The sequence below is a fragment of the Rhinatrema bivittatum genome, chromosome 10, assembly GCF_901001135.1.
Source record: "Rhinatrema bivittatum chromosome 10, aRhiBiv1.1, whole genome shotgun sequence".
Lineage (NCBI taxonomy): Eukaryota > Metazoa > Chordata > Amphibia > Gymnophiona > Rhinatrematidae > Rhinatrema > Rhinatrema bivittatum.
The window spans coordinates 25679060-25694584 of NC_042624.1; the positions used below are offsets into that span (position 1 = coordinate 25679060).

Here is a 15525-nt window from a genome sequence, read left to right on the forward strand (position 1 = left end):
GATAACTTGAAATTTAATATTTCTGCCACTTATCTGGTTAAAGTTTAGTTGGATAACTCATTATTGTAACTCGTTAAAATTTAGCCAGATAAGGCCATGGGCATTCCGGGGATTACTAAGGCAGAGTTAAGTTAGCTGAATAACTTATCAAGCTAACTCTGGAAGTGCCATAGAGTAGTTATCCGGCTAATTTTAAGATAGTTGGGTATATTCAACAGTGTGGCTTTGCCGGTGAATATCCTGAACATTACCCCCAAACTACTTTATTTATTTCAGAAGACAGAATTTGTTACTGGAAGTGGTTTTTTGATGCACAGACCTATTCTATGTTATAAAAATGACTGAATGACCGTATAATACTAAATCAACAGGCTCCGCTTGAAACTCAGAACAGAAGACCATGGCAAAGAGAGTCGCTGTGATTGGAGCTGGGGCCAGTGGGTTGGCTGCCATCAAATGCTGCTTGGATGAAGACCTCAAGCCCACCTGCTTTGAGAGAAGCGATGACATTGGTGGGCTCTGGAGATACACGGTAAGTAGGGATTTCATTTTGTACTGAGCCTTTTATATTTTACTAATTATTTCAATATGGTATTTTGATCTATTTGTTGTATTTATTGGTTTTGCTTTTGCTAATGTATATATTATTTTGTTGTTTTTCTTGTACTATATTGTTGTTTTTATTGCATTGTAATACTTTGAGTGTTATCTGCCACAAGCAATTTTTACATTTTGCAGTGGCAGACTATAAATATTTTCAATAAATGAATAAGCTGATGATGCTTGTTGAACTATTTACATGCTAGAATACTAGAATAAATGTCATCATAGTTCATTTCTGTTTTGGTATCTGAATTTTATTTCTGGCTATTTAAACCCCGCTTGAGCTCTCAGCTGATGCCTCAGCAACGGGTCTTCCTGCGTCTTGCCGGTGTTGGTTGCTTCTGCCTAGTTCCTAATCCTACTGTGTTCTTGCCTTGTTTCCGGTCTTGTCAGTCCCTAACTTGTTCCAACTCTGGCATGCTCCTGCCTTTTTCCCTAACCTGCCTTTCTCCCTCCTTGCCTATTCCAGTCCAGTCTTGCCTTGTTCCAACTTTGCCACTTTCTGCTTGTTCCTTTTTAACTTGCCGTGTTTTCTGTCCCCCTCGCCCCTCTGACTGATTTCTGCCTGCTCTGGCCATTGACTGACTCTGCCTTGCTCTCCGCCTGCCTTGTTTTTTTTCCTGGATATCAATCAACACCGTCTGACTACTGCCTGCCCTGACCCTTGGAGCACTCTTCCTGCTGTGGACAGTCACCTGAGTACTGCAGGCCTCAGAACTCAAGGGCTCAACCTTCAGGGTCCAAAAAGGCTGGTTAGGTGAATCCTTCTGCAGTCCCAGCTAGTAGCATGTCCGCCTGCTATCAATGATGACCCAGCTGATACCCACATGTTGGATATTAGCAACCACACCACAGCTCAAGGACTCACACTCCATGACATAATTGTTGCTTTATACAACTATGATGTTCCCTCACTCATACCTAGATAGCTCTTTTAGGGGTGAATTTTAAGAGTTGATTGAGTTAAAAGGCCTGTATGCGCGAGTTTCTGGGCTGAGCGTGAGCAACTCATATTTATTTTAAAATGGATTAATTATGTGTGTATATGCGCGTGCATGAGAGGATGGTGTTAGGGGGTGTCAGAGACATTCTGGGGTGGGCCCAATGGTTAAGCGTGTAAATCCACATTTTAAATCTGCCAGTTACAGCGCATGGTGGCCTGTTAGCTGAGATTATTTACTGCTGCTCTTGATGAGATGTAAGTCTACGGAAATCTCTTTTTAGGCCTAAAATGACAGGGTGAGGATTGTAGGTAAACTGAGAGGAGAGAAGATTGAAGAACAAAGGGGGTCTGGATGTCCTCAAGATAAGCTGGGCAAACTGGTGGACTAACTGGTGAAACTGGAGATGTCCTTCATGCGGGCATGTTTTAAAATCCACTTAGCTGTGCCCATTAAAGCCAACACAGTCTTAAGGAAGATATGTGAACTACGCTTGCTCGTATAACCACTTAAAATTAGGTGCACACATATGCGCAGTGGGTGTATTTTAAATCTTGTGTGTGCAAATGCGTGCAAGATTTAAAATTCATGCGTATGTGCACTTGCGTGTGCATACACACAGATACAGGCACCCAGGCACTTATTTTAAAGTTATCGTCCCTGTGCGTCCAATATAAAGCTGTGAACATGGGCCCTGGACCACAGAAATAACGAATGTGGAAGCCCGATCAGTCACGTTGTTGGCAGGAATAATGTCCTGGTTTCATTGAATCTGATATCATAGTAAGATTGGGTAAGGCAAAGGAGCCTCTTGAAACATAGTCCACATGGTAAGAACATGCCAATGACACCGTAGGCTTATTAACGCCAGAGCAGGGGCTATGTTAGAATATTGCAACACACTCTCCTCACAGGATTGTTTCCGTGCAGAGTTCTATTGCGGTAATGCATCCCTATCTCATGTAAGCAGCCTTGACTGCAGGAAAATGCCGATCCATGTTGAAGAAACCTCTGTTTCACAATACGGGCTTGTGTCTAAAGTCTTGAAGTGTAGCACACAATCGGTATAGCCTGAAAAACTGGTTGACTGAATCCAGGGTGGAAACTTTCAAATGTAAGCAAATTGTTTCTCTCCACTTTTCCGCGATGCAATGAGGAATGCATTGTCCCCTCATAAATGGTATTTATGGTGTCCAAAAAAGGATTACAGCAGTCATGAAACTTTAAACAAGGATCTAATGTAGTAAGCATTAGCAATTGCACAAAGTCTTGAAGTTCAGACCGTGACAACTGCCAAGCAAAAAGTAAATACATCTAGACCACAGTGCTTAACTTAGAAAACAAATGTGAGAAATTTTCCCAGTATAACATTGCAAAGATTGAGATGAAGCTCATTTTTTGCACTGCAGTATCAGGCCAGCGTTACATCAGTAGCGATGCAGCAGTCTTCCTTGCTGGTGTGGCTGTGGGAATGCTGACTAAAGAGGTGGATTTGTGTGGCCACGGGGCTGCCAGAGGAGCAGTTTAGCACAGCTGACAAGCTCACTTGTGTGAATGGTGCTGGAGTGCTCATTGGTACCGCAGGGCACTTGAGCAGCAATGCAAAAGCTGGGGGGGTGGGGGGAGAGGGGGGTCCATAAAGATCACAGTCCAAATGCAATCCATCCTTATGGAGAGAAAGAGCTGGTTGTGAATGGGAGAGGGGAGAGGAGGTTAGAGATATCTGTGAATAAAGGTATGGAGGGAGAAGGTAGTTGCAGAAGGAAAGAGCTGGTTGTGAATGGGAGAGGGGAGAGGAGGTTAGAGATATCTGTGAATAAAGGTATGGAGGGAGAAGGTAGTTGCAGAAGGAAAGAGCTGGTTGTGGATGGGAGAGAGAGAAGGTTAGAGATCTGTGAATAAAGGTATGGAGGGAGAAGGTAGTTGCAGAAGGAAAGAGCTGGTTGTGAATGGGAGAGGGGAGAGGAGGTTAGAGATATCTGTGAATAAAGGTATGGAGGGAGAAGGTAGTTGCAGAAGGAAAGAGCTGGTTGTGGATGGGAGAGAGAAGGTTAGAGATATCTGTGAATAAAGGTATGGAGGGACAAGGTAGTTGCAGAAGGAAAGAGCTGGTTGTGAATGGGAGAGGGGAGAGGAGGTTAGAGATATCTGTGAATAAAGGTATGGAGGGAGAAGGTGGTTGCAGAAGGAAAGAGCTGGTTGTGAATGGGAGAGGGGAGAGGAGGTTAGAGATATCTGTGAATAAAGGTATGGAGGGAGAAGGTAGTTGCAGAAGGAAAGAGATGGTTGTAGATGGGAGAGAGGAGAGGAGGTTAGAAATATCTGTGAATAAAGGTAAGGAGGGAGAAGGTGGTTGCAGAAGGAAAGAGCTGGTTGTGGATGGGAGAGAGAAGGTTAGAGATATCTGTGAATAAAGGTATGGAGGGACAAGGTAGTTGCAGAAGGAAAGAGATGGTTGTGGATGGGAGAGAGGAGAGGAGGTTAGAGATATCTGTGAATAAAGGTAAGGAGGGACAAGGTAGTTGCAGAAGGAATGAGATGGTTGTGGATGGGAGAGAGGAGAGGAGGTTAGAGATATCTGTGAATAAAGGTAAGGAGGGACAAGGTAGTTGCAGAAGGAAAGAGATGGTTGTGGATGGGAGAGAGGAGAGGAGGTTAGAGATATCTGTGAATAAAGGTAAGGAGGGACAAGGTAGTTGCAGAAGGAATGAGATGGTTGTGGATGGGAGAGAGGAGAGGAGGTTAGAGATATCTGTGAATAAAGGTAATGAGGGACAAGGTAGTTGCAGAAGGAATGAGATGGTTGTGGATGGGAGAGAGGAGAGGAGGTTAGAGATATCTGTGAATAAAGGTATGGAGGGACAAGGTAGTTGCAGAAGGAATGAGATGGTTGTGGATGGGAGAGAGGAGAGGAGGTTAGAGATATCTGTGAATAAAGGTATGGAGGGACAAGGTAGTTGCAGAAGGAAAGAGATGGTTGTGGATGGGAGAGAGGGTGACAGTGACTCATGAGAGAGACTGGTCAGGGTGGAGTGAGAGGGTGCCCCTATGTGTGTATGATAGGGTCAACGTGTATGAGTGTCTTTGTGTGTGTATGAGAATGTGTGCATATGTGTATGAGGGAGTGCCTGTGTGTGTGTGTGTGTGTGTGTGTGTGTGTGTAAGAGGGTGTCTGAGTATGTGAGTGTGTACTTCTGTGTGTGTGTGTGTATATGAGTAGGTGTCCGGGCCTCTGTATGTGTGTCTGTCTGTGAGAGGGAGTGCCTGTGCCTGTGTGTGTAAGATTGCAGACACATCACATCCAAGATTTAATTATTGGATGTGATGTGTCTGCTGTTTTGAAATATTTTATTAGTGTTTGGTAATTTTTTTAACATTTTTATGTATTCTGAATTATTGCATGTTCTGTTCATCAGCTGATTTGACATTCTTTTTATTGTATGTTTAATGTTTTAAATGTCTTGATTATATTTGCACTGCATACAGTTTGTCTTCTTGTGATTTCCAGTTCAGTTTTTGTCTGCATGTTTATTTGTACTTTATTGTCTCTTCATTCTGTATTTCATGAGAGTCTCTCTGTGTTCTGCTTGTGTGGCTGAGGCTTTAGGTATTCTGCTAGCATGTAGTTTCTGTGTAGGGATTTACAACAGCCTGGCTTTAATCTGTTTTCCTAACAGGAAGAGTAATGATGTAATATTTGCAGAATTGCTTTTTCATAGGTTGAGTGCTGGCAGTTATGATATTGGAATTGTAGTTCAGTTTATTCCTGGTTTTCAGTGGTTCTTGCATTGGCCCTAAGAGAGAGTGGGCCACATGCAGAGACCCCCACCATTCACTCACCCCCCAGGGGGCAGATCCTGGAGAAGGATGGGAGGCAGGCAATAGGGAATGGAGGAGCAGCCTAGCACTTAGAGCAGCAGGTTACAAAGCAGAGAAGCCAGGGTGCAAATCCCACTGCTGTTCCTCGTGACCTTGGTTAAGTCACTTTACCCTCAGATGCAAGCTGAGGGGGTCATTTATCAAACTGTGTTAGGACCCTAATGCATGTAATAAACGCCACATTACAAGGGGCGGGGGGAGAGAGAGCCTGCCTCTGTGGAGGCCCACCTACAAGTCAACTTGTTATACCACTGTAAGAGGGGCTACTAGTAATTCGGGGTGAGGTTTTGCTGGTGGGCTAGGTTGGGGGGGGGCAGTTTTACATGCACAGTCAGAGAGGTACAAGCAGCACTAGCTGCTATCAAGCTAGGTAGAGAGTACATTGCACAAATCTAATCTTTTTGTACCTTTCCTCACGCCTAATCACATAAAATATTTACTGATGCTAACTGTGCTGTTCATACCTCTGACTGTGCATGTAAAACTGACTCCCAAAACCAAGCCCACCACCAAAACCTCACCCTGAATTACTAGTAGCCCCTCTTACAGTGGTCGTTAACTTATATGTGACCCTCTACACAGGTGCTTTCTCTCTCTTTCTCTCTACCATGGCCCCTTTTTTATTTTTATTTTTTTATCATGGGTGATATTTTCGTGAAATTTATAGCAAAATGATGAACCTGGGCCTTAGACTGTGGGACTTCTGGAGACAGGGAAATACCTGCAGTACGTGAATGTAATCCGCTTTGAGGTGGCTGAAAGATATATTATTACTGATTTTCTTTGCCATCCTCCTAGAAAGAGCCACTGCTTTGGCATCCCTGACTCCCCAGCATTACAAATCACCCGCACCAGCCCATGGGAGGGGTAGGGTGCCATTTCATCCCTCGCCTCAGGCAGCGCATTGCCTTCACCCGCCCCTGGTGGCAATTCTGCAACCACAGCTTCAGAAGTGGTGGCCCAGTTTCCCTCTGATAATGTGGAGTCACGTGGTAAACCCTAGACCTAGCTCTCAACGTATGCTTCCGTCCAGGTGAGCCAATAGCAAATGCAATAACGTTGTTGTTGTTCATATATCTCTCAGGAAAAGGTGGAGGATGGCAGAGCCAGCATCTATCGCTCTGTGGTCACCAATACGTGCAAGGAGATGATGTGCTACAGTGACTTCCCAATGCCGGACCATTTTCCAAACTATCTGCACAATTACAAAATGCTGGAATACTTCAGGCTCTACGCGGAGCACTTTGACCTCCTGAGGCACATCCAGTTCAAGGTAAAAGGCATTGCAAAGGGCTCTGTGTGGAGGGGGACGTTCCTCTTAGCGTGGGTTCAACCTGTAACTCACGACTCAAAACTGTTAGAAAGAACCTCGAGAATCTAAAGCCTGAAGTGCACAGAGTGGCAGTGGGAGGATGAGAAGGGCTGATTATGTATTCCATTCTAATAATTTTACTGCCCAAAACTCGCCTTTCCTCCTGTCTCTTCTCGCACCGATACTGAGGTGTGGCACAATGAGCAAGCAACGACAATAAAGTCTTTGCATATCTGAAGATACAAATATAACACCTTAGTTACACATTTCAAATTTAAAAAACCAGGTATTGCACAGGTGAATGGTAGACCTTGCAGAACTGGTACAGGCCACGCTCATGTAATCCGCCAGGTTTATCTGACGCCACTGGCGTTAAATCACAATGTTTGGCATTCACTGGACCTTCACGTTCTGAGGGAGGCTCCCATTTACTCAGTAACTGAAATGGGCATCTCTTTCCTGCTCGCTCTGTGAGTATCAAACATGGTCTTCATTCAAAATCAATCTCTAAAGAGATGTTGACTTTTACAAGAGTACGTGTTGAAAGAGAAACACATCAGCGAGTAAATGCAAGTAGGCTAGCGTTAAGTAACTAAACAGACGCATGAATAGATGGATCACATTTTTCAACTAATTCCAAGCCTCCAGGGTCATTTTGAGGCAGGAGTGAACAACAAGTTGAGAGCCAGGGAAACCATAGTTCAAGGCCCTCTTTCCTCACTGACACAGGTTGTGACCTTGGGCAAGTCGCTTTATTTCCCGTTGCCTCAAGCACCCATCATGGGTTGTAAGCTCTTTGAGGAAGGGACTTGTTATACCTGAATGCTAACAGTGCTGTAAGCCACCTTCATCGTTACTTGGAAAGGCAGGCTTAAAGGCAAAAAATGTTTTAAACTCTGAAATCCAAATCATTCTGGACTCGAAGCTGGGAAAATCAGGCATGTGGAAGTAATTTAACACAAACGTATTAACATGGCCCTGTGGGTTTCAAAGTATATGGGACGAGAGGTGAAGAGCCAGGGGTGGGAACAGAGGGAAAGTGCGTGAAGGAGAGCGGACCTAATGATAGAGAAGGGTCTTGGAGACTGAGAGGAAGAGCAGCCCCTCTCCCTTATTTCTTTCCCCATTTACCTTCTCTTCCATTTATCAGTTCTACAGACAGACTAATCATATACATAGCAAAAATGCTCAAACTTGGGAAAAATGAAAAACATGATCACAGATTGACATTTTTTCCAGTTTTTTCAGAGATTTTATTAGTACAACCTAGAAGTTCATTTTGCATAACCCACCTGCAAGAAAATCCACAGAATATATCAGACGTTTAATATCACAATCCTAATTTTTTAAAATCTGCAGCAGTCGGCTGGGCTAGCTCTTTTCAGTAAGTAATGATGTTATTCAATGGTTTTTATTGCTGTGTTTTATTGTCAGACTGTTGTCTGCAGTGTGAAAAAACGCCAAGATTTCTCCACTACGGGACAATGGGATGTTATCACAGAGCATGATGGCAAGAAAGAGTCTGACATCTTTGATGCTGTATTGATTTGCATTGGTCACCACGTAGAACATCACTTACCTTTGGATTCTTTTCCTGGTAAGTCAAATGTTTTTACCGATAGACAGACACATAGATAGTAGGGATGTGAATCGTTTTAGGACGATTAAAATTATCGTCCGATAATTTTAATATCGTCTTAAACCGTTATGGAACACAATACAATAGAGATTCTAACGATTTATCGTTATAAATCGTTAGAATCGTGAGCCGGCACACTAAAACCCCCTAAAACCCACCCCCGACCCTTTAAATTAAATCCCCCACCCTCCCGAACCCCCCCCAAATGACTTAAATAACCTGCGGGTCCAGCGGCGGTCCGGAACGGCAGCGGTCCGGAACGGGCTCCTGCTCCTGAATCTTGTTGTCTTCAGCCGGCGCCATTTTCCAAAATGGCGCCGAAAAATGGCGGCGGCCATAGACGAACACGATTGGACGGCAGGAGGTCCTTCCGGACCCCCGCTGGACTTTTGGCAAGTCTCGTGGGGGTCAGGAGGCCCCCCACAAGCTGGCCAAAAGTTCCTGGAGGTCCAGCGGGGGTCAGGGAGCGATTTCCCGCCGCGAATCGTTTTCGTACGGAAAATGGCGCCGGCAGGAGATCGACTGCAGGAGGTTGTTCAGCGAGGCGCCGGAACCCTCGCTGAACGACCTCCTGCAGTCGATCTCCTGCCGGCGCCATTTTCCGTACGAAAACGATTCGCGGCGGGAAATCGCTCCCTGACCCCCGCTGGACCTCCAGGAACTTTTGGCCAGCTTGTGGGGGGCCTCCTGACCCCCACGAGACTTGCCAAAAGTCCAGCGGGGGTCCGGAAGGACCTCCTGCCGTCCAATCATGTTTGTCTATGGCCGCCGCCATTTTTCGGCGCCATTTTGGAAAATGGCGCCGGCTGAAGACAACAAGATTCAGGAGCAGGAGCCCGTTCCGGACCACTGCCGTTCCGGACCGCCGCTGGACCCGCAGGTTATTTAAGTCATTTGGGGGGGGTTCGGGAGGGTGGGGGATTTAATTTAAAGGGTCGGGGGTGGGTTTTAGGGGGTTTTAATGTGCCGGTTTTGCGATTTTTAGATTTTTCACGATTTTTCACGATTTTTCACGATATTTTACCCCCCCAAACGGCAACAATACGATTCCCTCCCCCTCCCAGCCGAAATCGATCGTTAAGACGATCGAGGACACGATTCACATCCCTAATAGATAGATAGATAAGTGCTAAGTTTGATCCCATGCGTAATACTCTTTACCTGAAAAAACAATGAGCTTGAATCACCCAAATTATTTTCTAGATTGTGAAAATGCCAAAAACTGCAAATATCAAATTAGAGAAACTAATAATTGGGAGGTATTTCACATACAGGAAAGTAGTAAGTGCAAGGTGGCCTTTGCAGTCACCGTCCCTTACTAATAGAATATGGGTCTTTATAGATGTATATCTATGAGAACAGAAAGGAGTTTCCTGAAGTAAAGACATTTTCCATTGGGTGATGGTGTCTGTTTTCAATATATTGCATAAACCCAGCGTTTTCTGTACTCTTTCTCTGCTGACAGTCCAGAACTCAAGAACAAAGGACCTGGAAAAGAAGACGTGAGGACTCCTGGCTGGAATCTTGATTAGATTTCCTTCCTCTTGGAGAAGGAACCTACCTCTAGTTTTTGGTTTCTGTTGGGAAATCAAATTGTTTGTGGTTAAGCAGTCATCTCACCTAGAAGCAGTCTACATTCTAGAGAGTGAAGTATCTACCACACGGATACAACTAGAAGTCAGTACATTTAACCAGATTTCAAGTGAGACCTTGGAGGACCAGGGTCTCATCCTCCTGAAAGAAGTCTCTTTTTGGTAGCATTCAGAGGGAAGCAAAGAACAATCACCCAGTGGAATTCAGATACCAAATTGGAGAGTCCATTAAACCCTAGGTGCTACTGTATTGAACTGGGAAATCGGGATATGTAACTCATATCTTTGGAATGAACTACATCTTTTACATCAGTAAATGGTTTTCATTTTAGAATAGTACTTGCTGGTGTGGACAGTGGACTTTTCTGGACAGTGTCTATGTCCTAACCTTGTAAGCCCTGAAGCTATTGCTTCTTCCCACTGAAGAACCCCAGGTATTATTTCAACCCATGTAGTCTGTTTTATTTCAGACTTCCTAGGGCTGGGGAAACAACAGGTTAGGGCAAAAAAGGCAACCAAAATGACAAAGAGGATGGAATGGATCCACTATGAAGAAAGGCTAAAGAGATTAGGGCTGTTCAGCTTGGAGAAGAGATGATGAGGGAGGGATATGATAGAGGTCTATAAAATCATGAGAGGAATAGAATGAGTAAATGTGAATCAGTTATTTACTCTTTCAAATAATACAAAAAAATAGGGAACACTCCATGAAATTAGCAAATACATTCAAAACAAATCAGAGAATTTTTTTTTCACTCAGCACAATATTAAGCTCTGGAATTCATTGCCAGAGGATGTGGTAAAGGCAGCAAGAATAGCTGGGTCTATAAAAGGTTTAGACAAGTTCTTGGAGAAGTTCATAAACTGTTATTAACCAGATAGACGTAGGAAAAGCCATTGCTTAACCCAAGGCATTAGTAGCAGGTACTTGTGACCTGGATTGGCCACTGTTGGAAACAGGATGCTAGGCTTAATGGACCCTTGGTCTGAGCCTGTATGGCAAGTCTTATGATATTTCATAATGGGATGGGTAATATTTTGGGAAGGTTGTACAGAGCCATTGTGTAGTTCATCTGTCTGTTTTTGTCCCCTATACCTATGTACTGTCTTATAATATTTGATGATTTGTTGTCAAATGCCTTTTATTTTATGTTTTATTTATATGATTCAAAAAATATTTAATTTGTAACTTGCTTCGAGCATTGCTGTTTTAGATGACATGAGTGTTACGATCCCGGTCACTAGCTTAGTGACCGGGCTCTTACCTTGTGCTGCCGCGCCGCGAACCGCCGGGTTCCTGGCCTCCAGGGCCGCATGGCAGCGGCGTTTCCACGAGGAAACGCCGCCGAAGACTCCTCCCCTCGATGGGGGAACGCGCGCGCGCGCGAAGGGCCGCATTTTGAGGCGTCTGCACCCGGATGTGCAGACACGCCCCCTGTGACATCAGACGCCGGGTAGGGGATTTAAACGGGGCTCTGGCGCTTCCAAAATGCCTTGCAACGAGGTCTCTCTGTTGAGCTCTAGTTGCCTTTCGGATTGCCTGGTTCCTGATTCCTGCTTGCCTGGTTCCTGATTCCTGCCTGCCTGACCCTGGTTCCGCCTGCTGTCTCGGTTCCTGAATTCTGCTTGCTCTACTACTCTGACTTCTGCCTGCCTGCCGCCTGCCTTGACCCCGGTCCGTGACTCCGTTCTGCTTGCCATCCACCTGCCCCGACTCCGGATTGTATTCTCCTCCTTGGTTTCTTCGAGCTTCTCCTAAGTCCCAGCGGTCCGGGTTCCTACGGGCTCCTCCCGGGGGAACTTCGGGCTTCCAGGGCGAAGACTCCTAAGTCCTAGCGACCCGGGCTCCCACAGCTCCTCTGGAGGAGTCACGGGTTTCCAGGTGAAGACTCGTCTAGACCACAGAGCTCTGCCTCCCTTCCGTCCTCCGGGACGGGCGGCCCAAGGATCCACTTCCTGACTGAACAATCACAACAGTTTGCAAGGCCATGGATCCGGCAGATCTCGCGGGTCTTCAGGCCATTCCGGGGCTTGCTCAATGGCTGGTACAACAGCAACAGGTGCTGGATTCATTAGTAGCTACGGTGGAGCGCATGGCTACTCGTATGGATGCTGAAGCTCCTGCACCGGCCCCGGCTCCTGCACCCGCTCCGGTCGTCACGCTCCAGACTCCTACACAGCTGCCTGCACCTTCTCAATACGCGGGGGATCCCAAAGCCTGCCGTGGATTCCTCAACCAATGTTTTGTACGGTTCGCCTTGCTTCCCACTCAGTTTCCTGCTGACTCTGTCAAGGTAGCGTACATCTTTTCCTTGTTGGATGGCAAGGCCTTGAACTGGGCATCGCCTATGTGGGAAAAGAATGACGCCACTCTTTCTAATCTGGATCTCTTTGTGGCCAGTTTCCGAGCCGCCTTTGAACCTGCTCGCCAGACCTCGGCGACTTCCGAATTACTGCAAATCCGTCAAGGAGCACGCACTTTGGCGGAGTATGCCTTGGAATTCCGCACTCTTGCACTTGAGGTGGGGTGGCGTGATGATGCTCTTCGGGGAATTTTTCTTGAAGGTCTGGCGGGTCGGATTAAGGATGTACTAGCCACCAGAGACCTTCCTGAGGACCTCAACACGCTCATTGAACTCGCTGGACGCATTGATCAGCGCTTGCAACAAAGAGCCAGGGAAGTACGCCCTCCACGACGCATGTCGCCCTTAGCTCCTGCATTCTCCAGACCGCTTATGCCGGCTCCCCGGCCCGTGGGGGCCTCTGCCGAATCCTCTTCAGAAGAGCCTATGCAGTTGGGAAGGACTTCCTTATCTGAAGAGGAGAAACGCCGCCGCTGGACACAAGGACTGTGCATGTATTGCGGTGGAAGAGGGCATTTCCTTTCACAGTGTAAGGAACGGCCGGGAAATGCTCACGCCTAGGAGTAATGGAGGAGTGTCTCCTGGGCTGTCTTAATGCTGCTCCTCAATGTACTGTACCTATAACTTTAAAATTTCCAGGAGGTTCCTTCGAGACACGGGCACTGATTGACTCTGGGGCTGGAGGGAACTTCATCTCCCACGCACTGGTACAACGTCTTCAGATAACGACATGCCCCCGTGAACCTCCATTGCGAGTCACCTCCATCCAAGGGACTTCTTTGCCCGGAAGCATTTCTGTGGCCACAACCCCGATCACACTTCAGACCGGGCTTCTTCACGAGGAGGTGATCGCTTTTCTCGTTTTGGAGAGGTCAATACATCCCGTAGTCCTTGGCCTGCCCTGGTTACAGCAACATTCTCCGGTAATCCGCTGGGATGATTTACAGATTACCCAATGGAGTTCTCAGTGTTTCCAGTCCTGCCTTAAATCTGCGGTGATTCCACCTATTCCCTTGGCACACGCCGGACCGTTACTTCCGGCTCCATACAGCGATTATTCTGACGTTTTTTCTAAAGAAAAGGCGGAGTTACTGCCCCAACATCGTCCCTTCGACTGTGCCATTGACCTTCTTCCCGGTACAGCACCGCCCCGGGGCAGGGTGTATCCTCTCTCTCAACCAGAGACTAAAGCCATGTCTGATTATATCAAGGAAAACCTCGCTAAAGGATTTATACGTCAGTCTAAGTCATCTGCTGGGGCAGGTTTCTTTTTTGTGGCTAAAAAGGATGGGTCCCTACGGCCCTGCATCGATTACCGGGGTTTGAATAGTATTACCAAAAAGAACCGTTACCCGTTACCTTTGATCCCGGAGTTGTTAGACAGGCTCCAAGGGGCTCGAATTTTTACTAAGTTGGACTTAAGAGGGGCCTACAACCTGGTGCGTATCCGTCCTGGGGACGAGTGGAAGACCGCCTTCAATACCCGGGACGGACACTATGAATATCTGGTCATGCCATTCGGCTTATGCAATGCCCCCGCAGTGTTCCAGCATCTCATGAATGAGATCCTTAGAGAACTGTTAAACTCCTGTGTTATAGTTTACTTGGACGACGTCCTCATCTATTCACAGGACCTGAACACTTATCGTCGGCAGGTCCGACAAGTCCTACAGATTCTCCGGGACCAGCGCCTCTACGCAAAACTAGAGAAATGTCTCTTTGAACAGGACTCTTTGCCCTTCCTAGGGTATATTGTTTCGGCTACTGGATTCAGCATGGATCCTGAAAAGGTGTCCGCCATCAAAAAGTGGCCTCAGCCTGCTGGATTAAAAGCATTGCAACGCTTTTTAGGTTTCGCAAACTTTTACAGGCACTTCATTCCTGGATATTCCCGGCTGGTAGCACCTTTGACGGCCTTAACTAGGAAGGGAGCGGATGCTCGCCAATGGACTTCTGAAGCTTGTAAAGCGTTTCAGGATTTAAAAGACGCGTTCCTGTTGGAGACTTGTTTACGCCATCCTGACCCTCTACGTCCCTTTGTTGTGGAAGTGGACGCTTCCAGCGTGGCTGTAGGAGCAGTATTGTCACAACACTCCAGTTCAGGAAGATTACTACCATGCTCCTACTTTTCTAAAAAGTTCACTCCTGCCGAGAGTAACTATGGAATAGGCGATAAGGAACTCCTCGCCATCAAGTTGGCTTTTGAAGCTTGGAGGCAGTGGTTAGAGGGAGCTCAACATCAAATCACGGTTTATACTGACCACAAGAACTTGGAGTTCCTTTCACAAGCCCAGCGCCTCAATCCCAGGCAAGCTAGGTGGTCGTTGTTCTTTAGCCGGTTTGATTTCATTCTTAAATACCGACCAGCCTCTAAGAATGTTCGGGCCGATGCCCTGTCACGGAGTACCATCCTCGAGGAGAAAGATGATTCCCCACAGTACATCATTGATCCTGCCAGGATCTCTCTTGCCAGCACCAGTATATCCGCGCAAGGAAGGGTGGTAGTGCCCCGACGAGACCGGAGAAAGGTCCTTGAATGGGCTCACGACTCGCTTACAGGAGGTCATGCCGGTCGAGGAAGAACCTTAACCCTCTTGAACCGTTTCTACTGGTGGCCTCGGGTGCGACAGGATGTACAAGAATATGTGGCGTCCTGTCCAGTATGTGCCAGACAGAAGCCTCTCACTGGTCGCCCCTGGGGGCTCCTGCAACCTCTGCCAATTCCCACGGAACCTTGGACCCACATCGCCACGGACTTCGTGGTAGACTTACCTCCCTCAGAGGGAAAGACGGTAATTTGGGTTATTGTGGACCGTTTTTCTAAAATGGTACACTTGGTACCTCTGCCCAAACTTCCTTCAGCACCAGAACTGGCAAGTCTTTTTATACAACACATCTTCCGGGTCCATGGTCTCCCGCAAAGCATTGTCTCCGACCGAGGTCCCCAGTTTACCGCTCGCTACTGGCGGGCTCTTTGTAAAAAATTTGGGGTACAGTTGAATCTATCTACCGCTTTTCACCCCCAAAGTAATGGACAAACGGAACGGATGAATCGATCTCTCAAGTCCTTCCTCCGCAGTTTCATTTCAGAGAAGAAAGATAATTGGGTTACCCTGCTGCCCTGGGCTGAATTTGCATACAATAATCACGAACATTCAGTTACAGGCCAATCTCCATTCCAGACCGTCTTTGGACG

At 46.7% G+C, this 15525-nt stretch overlaps 1 protein-coding gene across 3 annotated transcripts in view; it reads left to right on the top strand.

Moving 5' to 3' along the window:
- The window catches only part of LOC115099900 (dimethylaniline monooxygenase [N-oxide-forming] 2-like), a 65787-nt gene that overhangs the window by 19590 nt on the left and 30672 nt on the right, over positions 1-15525 (top strand). For 2 of the 3 annotated variants that reach the window (XM_029617878.1, XM_029617879.1), the window contains 3 exons: positions 372-532; positions 6508-6696; positions 8170-8332. In XM_029617878.1, coding sequence (XP_029473738.1) covers positions 401-532; positions 6508-6696; positions 8170-8332 — 484 coding nt within the window. In that variant the 5' untranslated portion in view covers positions 372-400. Of the gene's footprint in view, positions 1-371; positions 533-2510; positions 2659-6507; positions 6697-8169; positions 8333-15525 lie in introns of those variants that run through there. The other variant, XM_029617880.1, reaches the window with a different exon arrangement.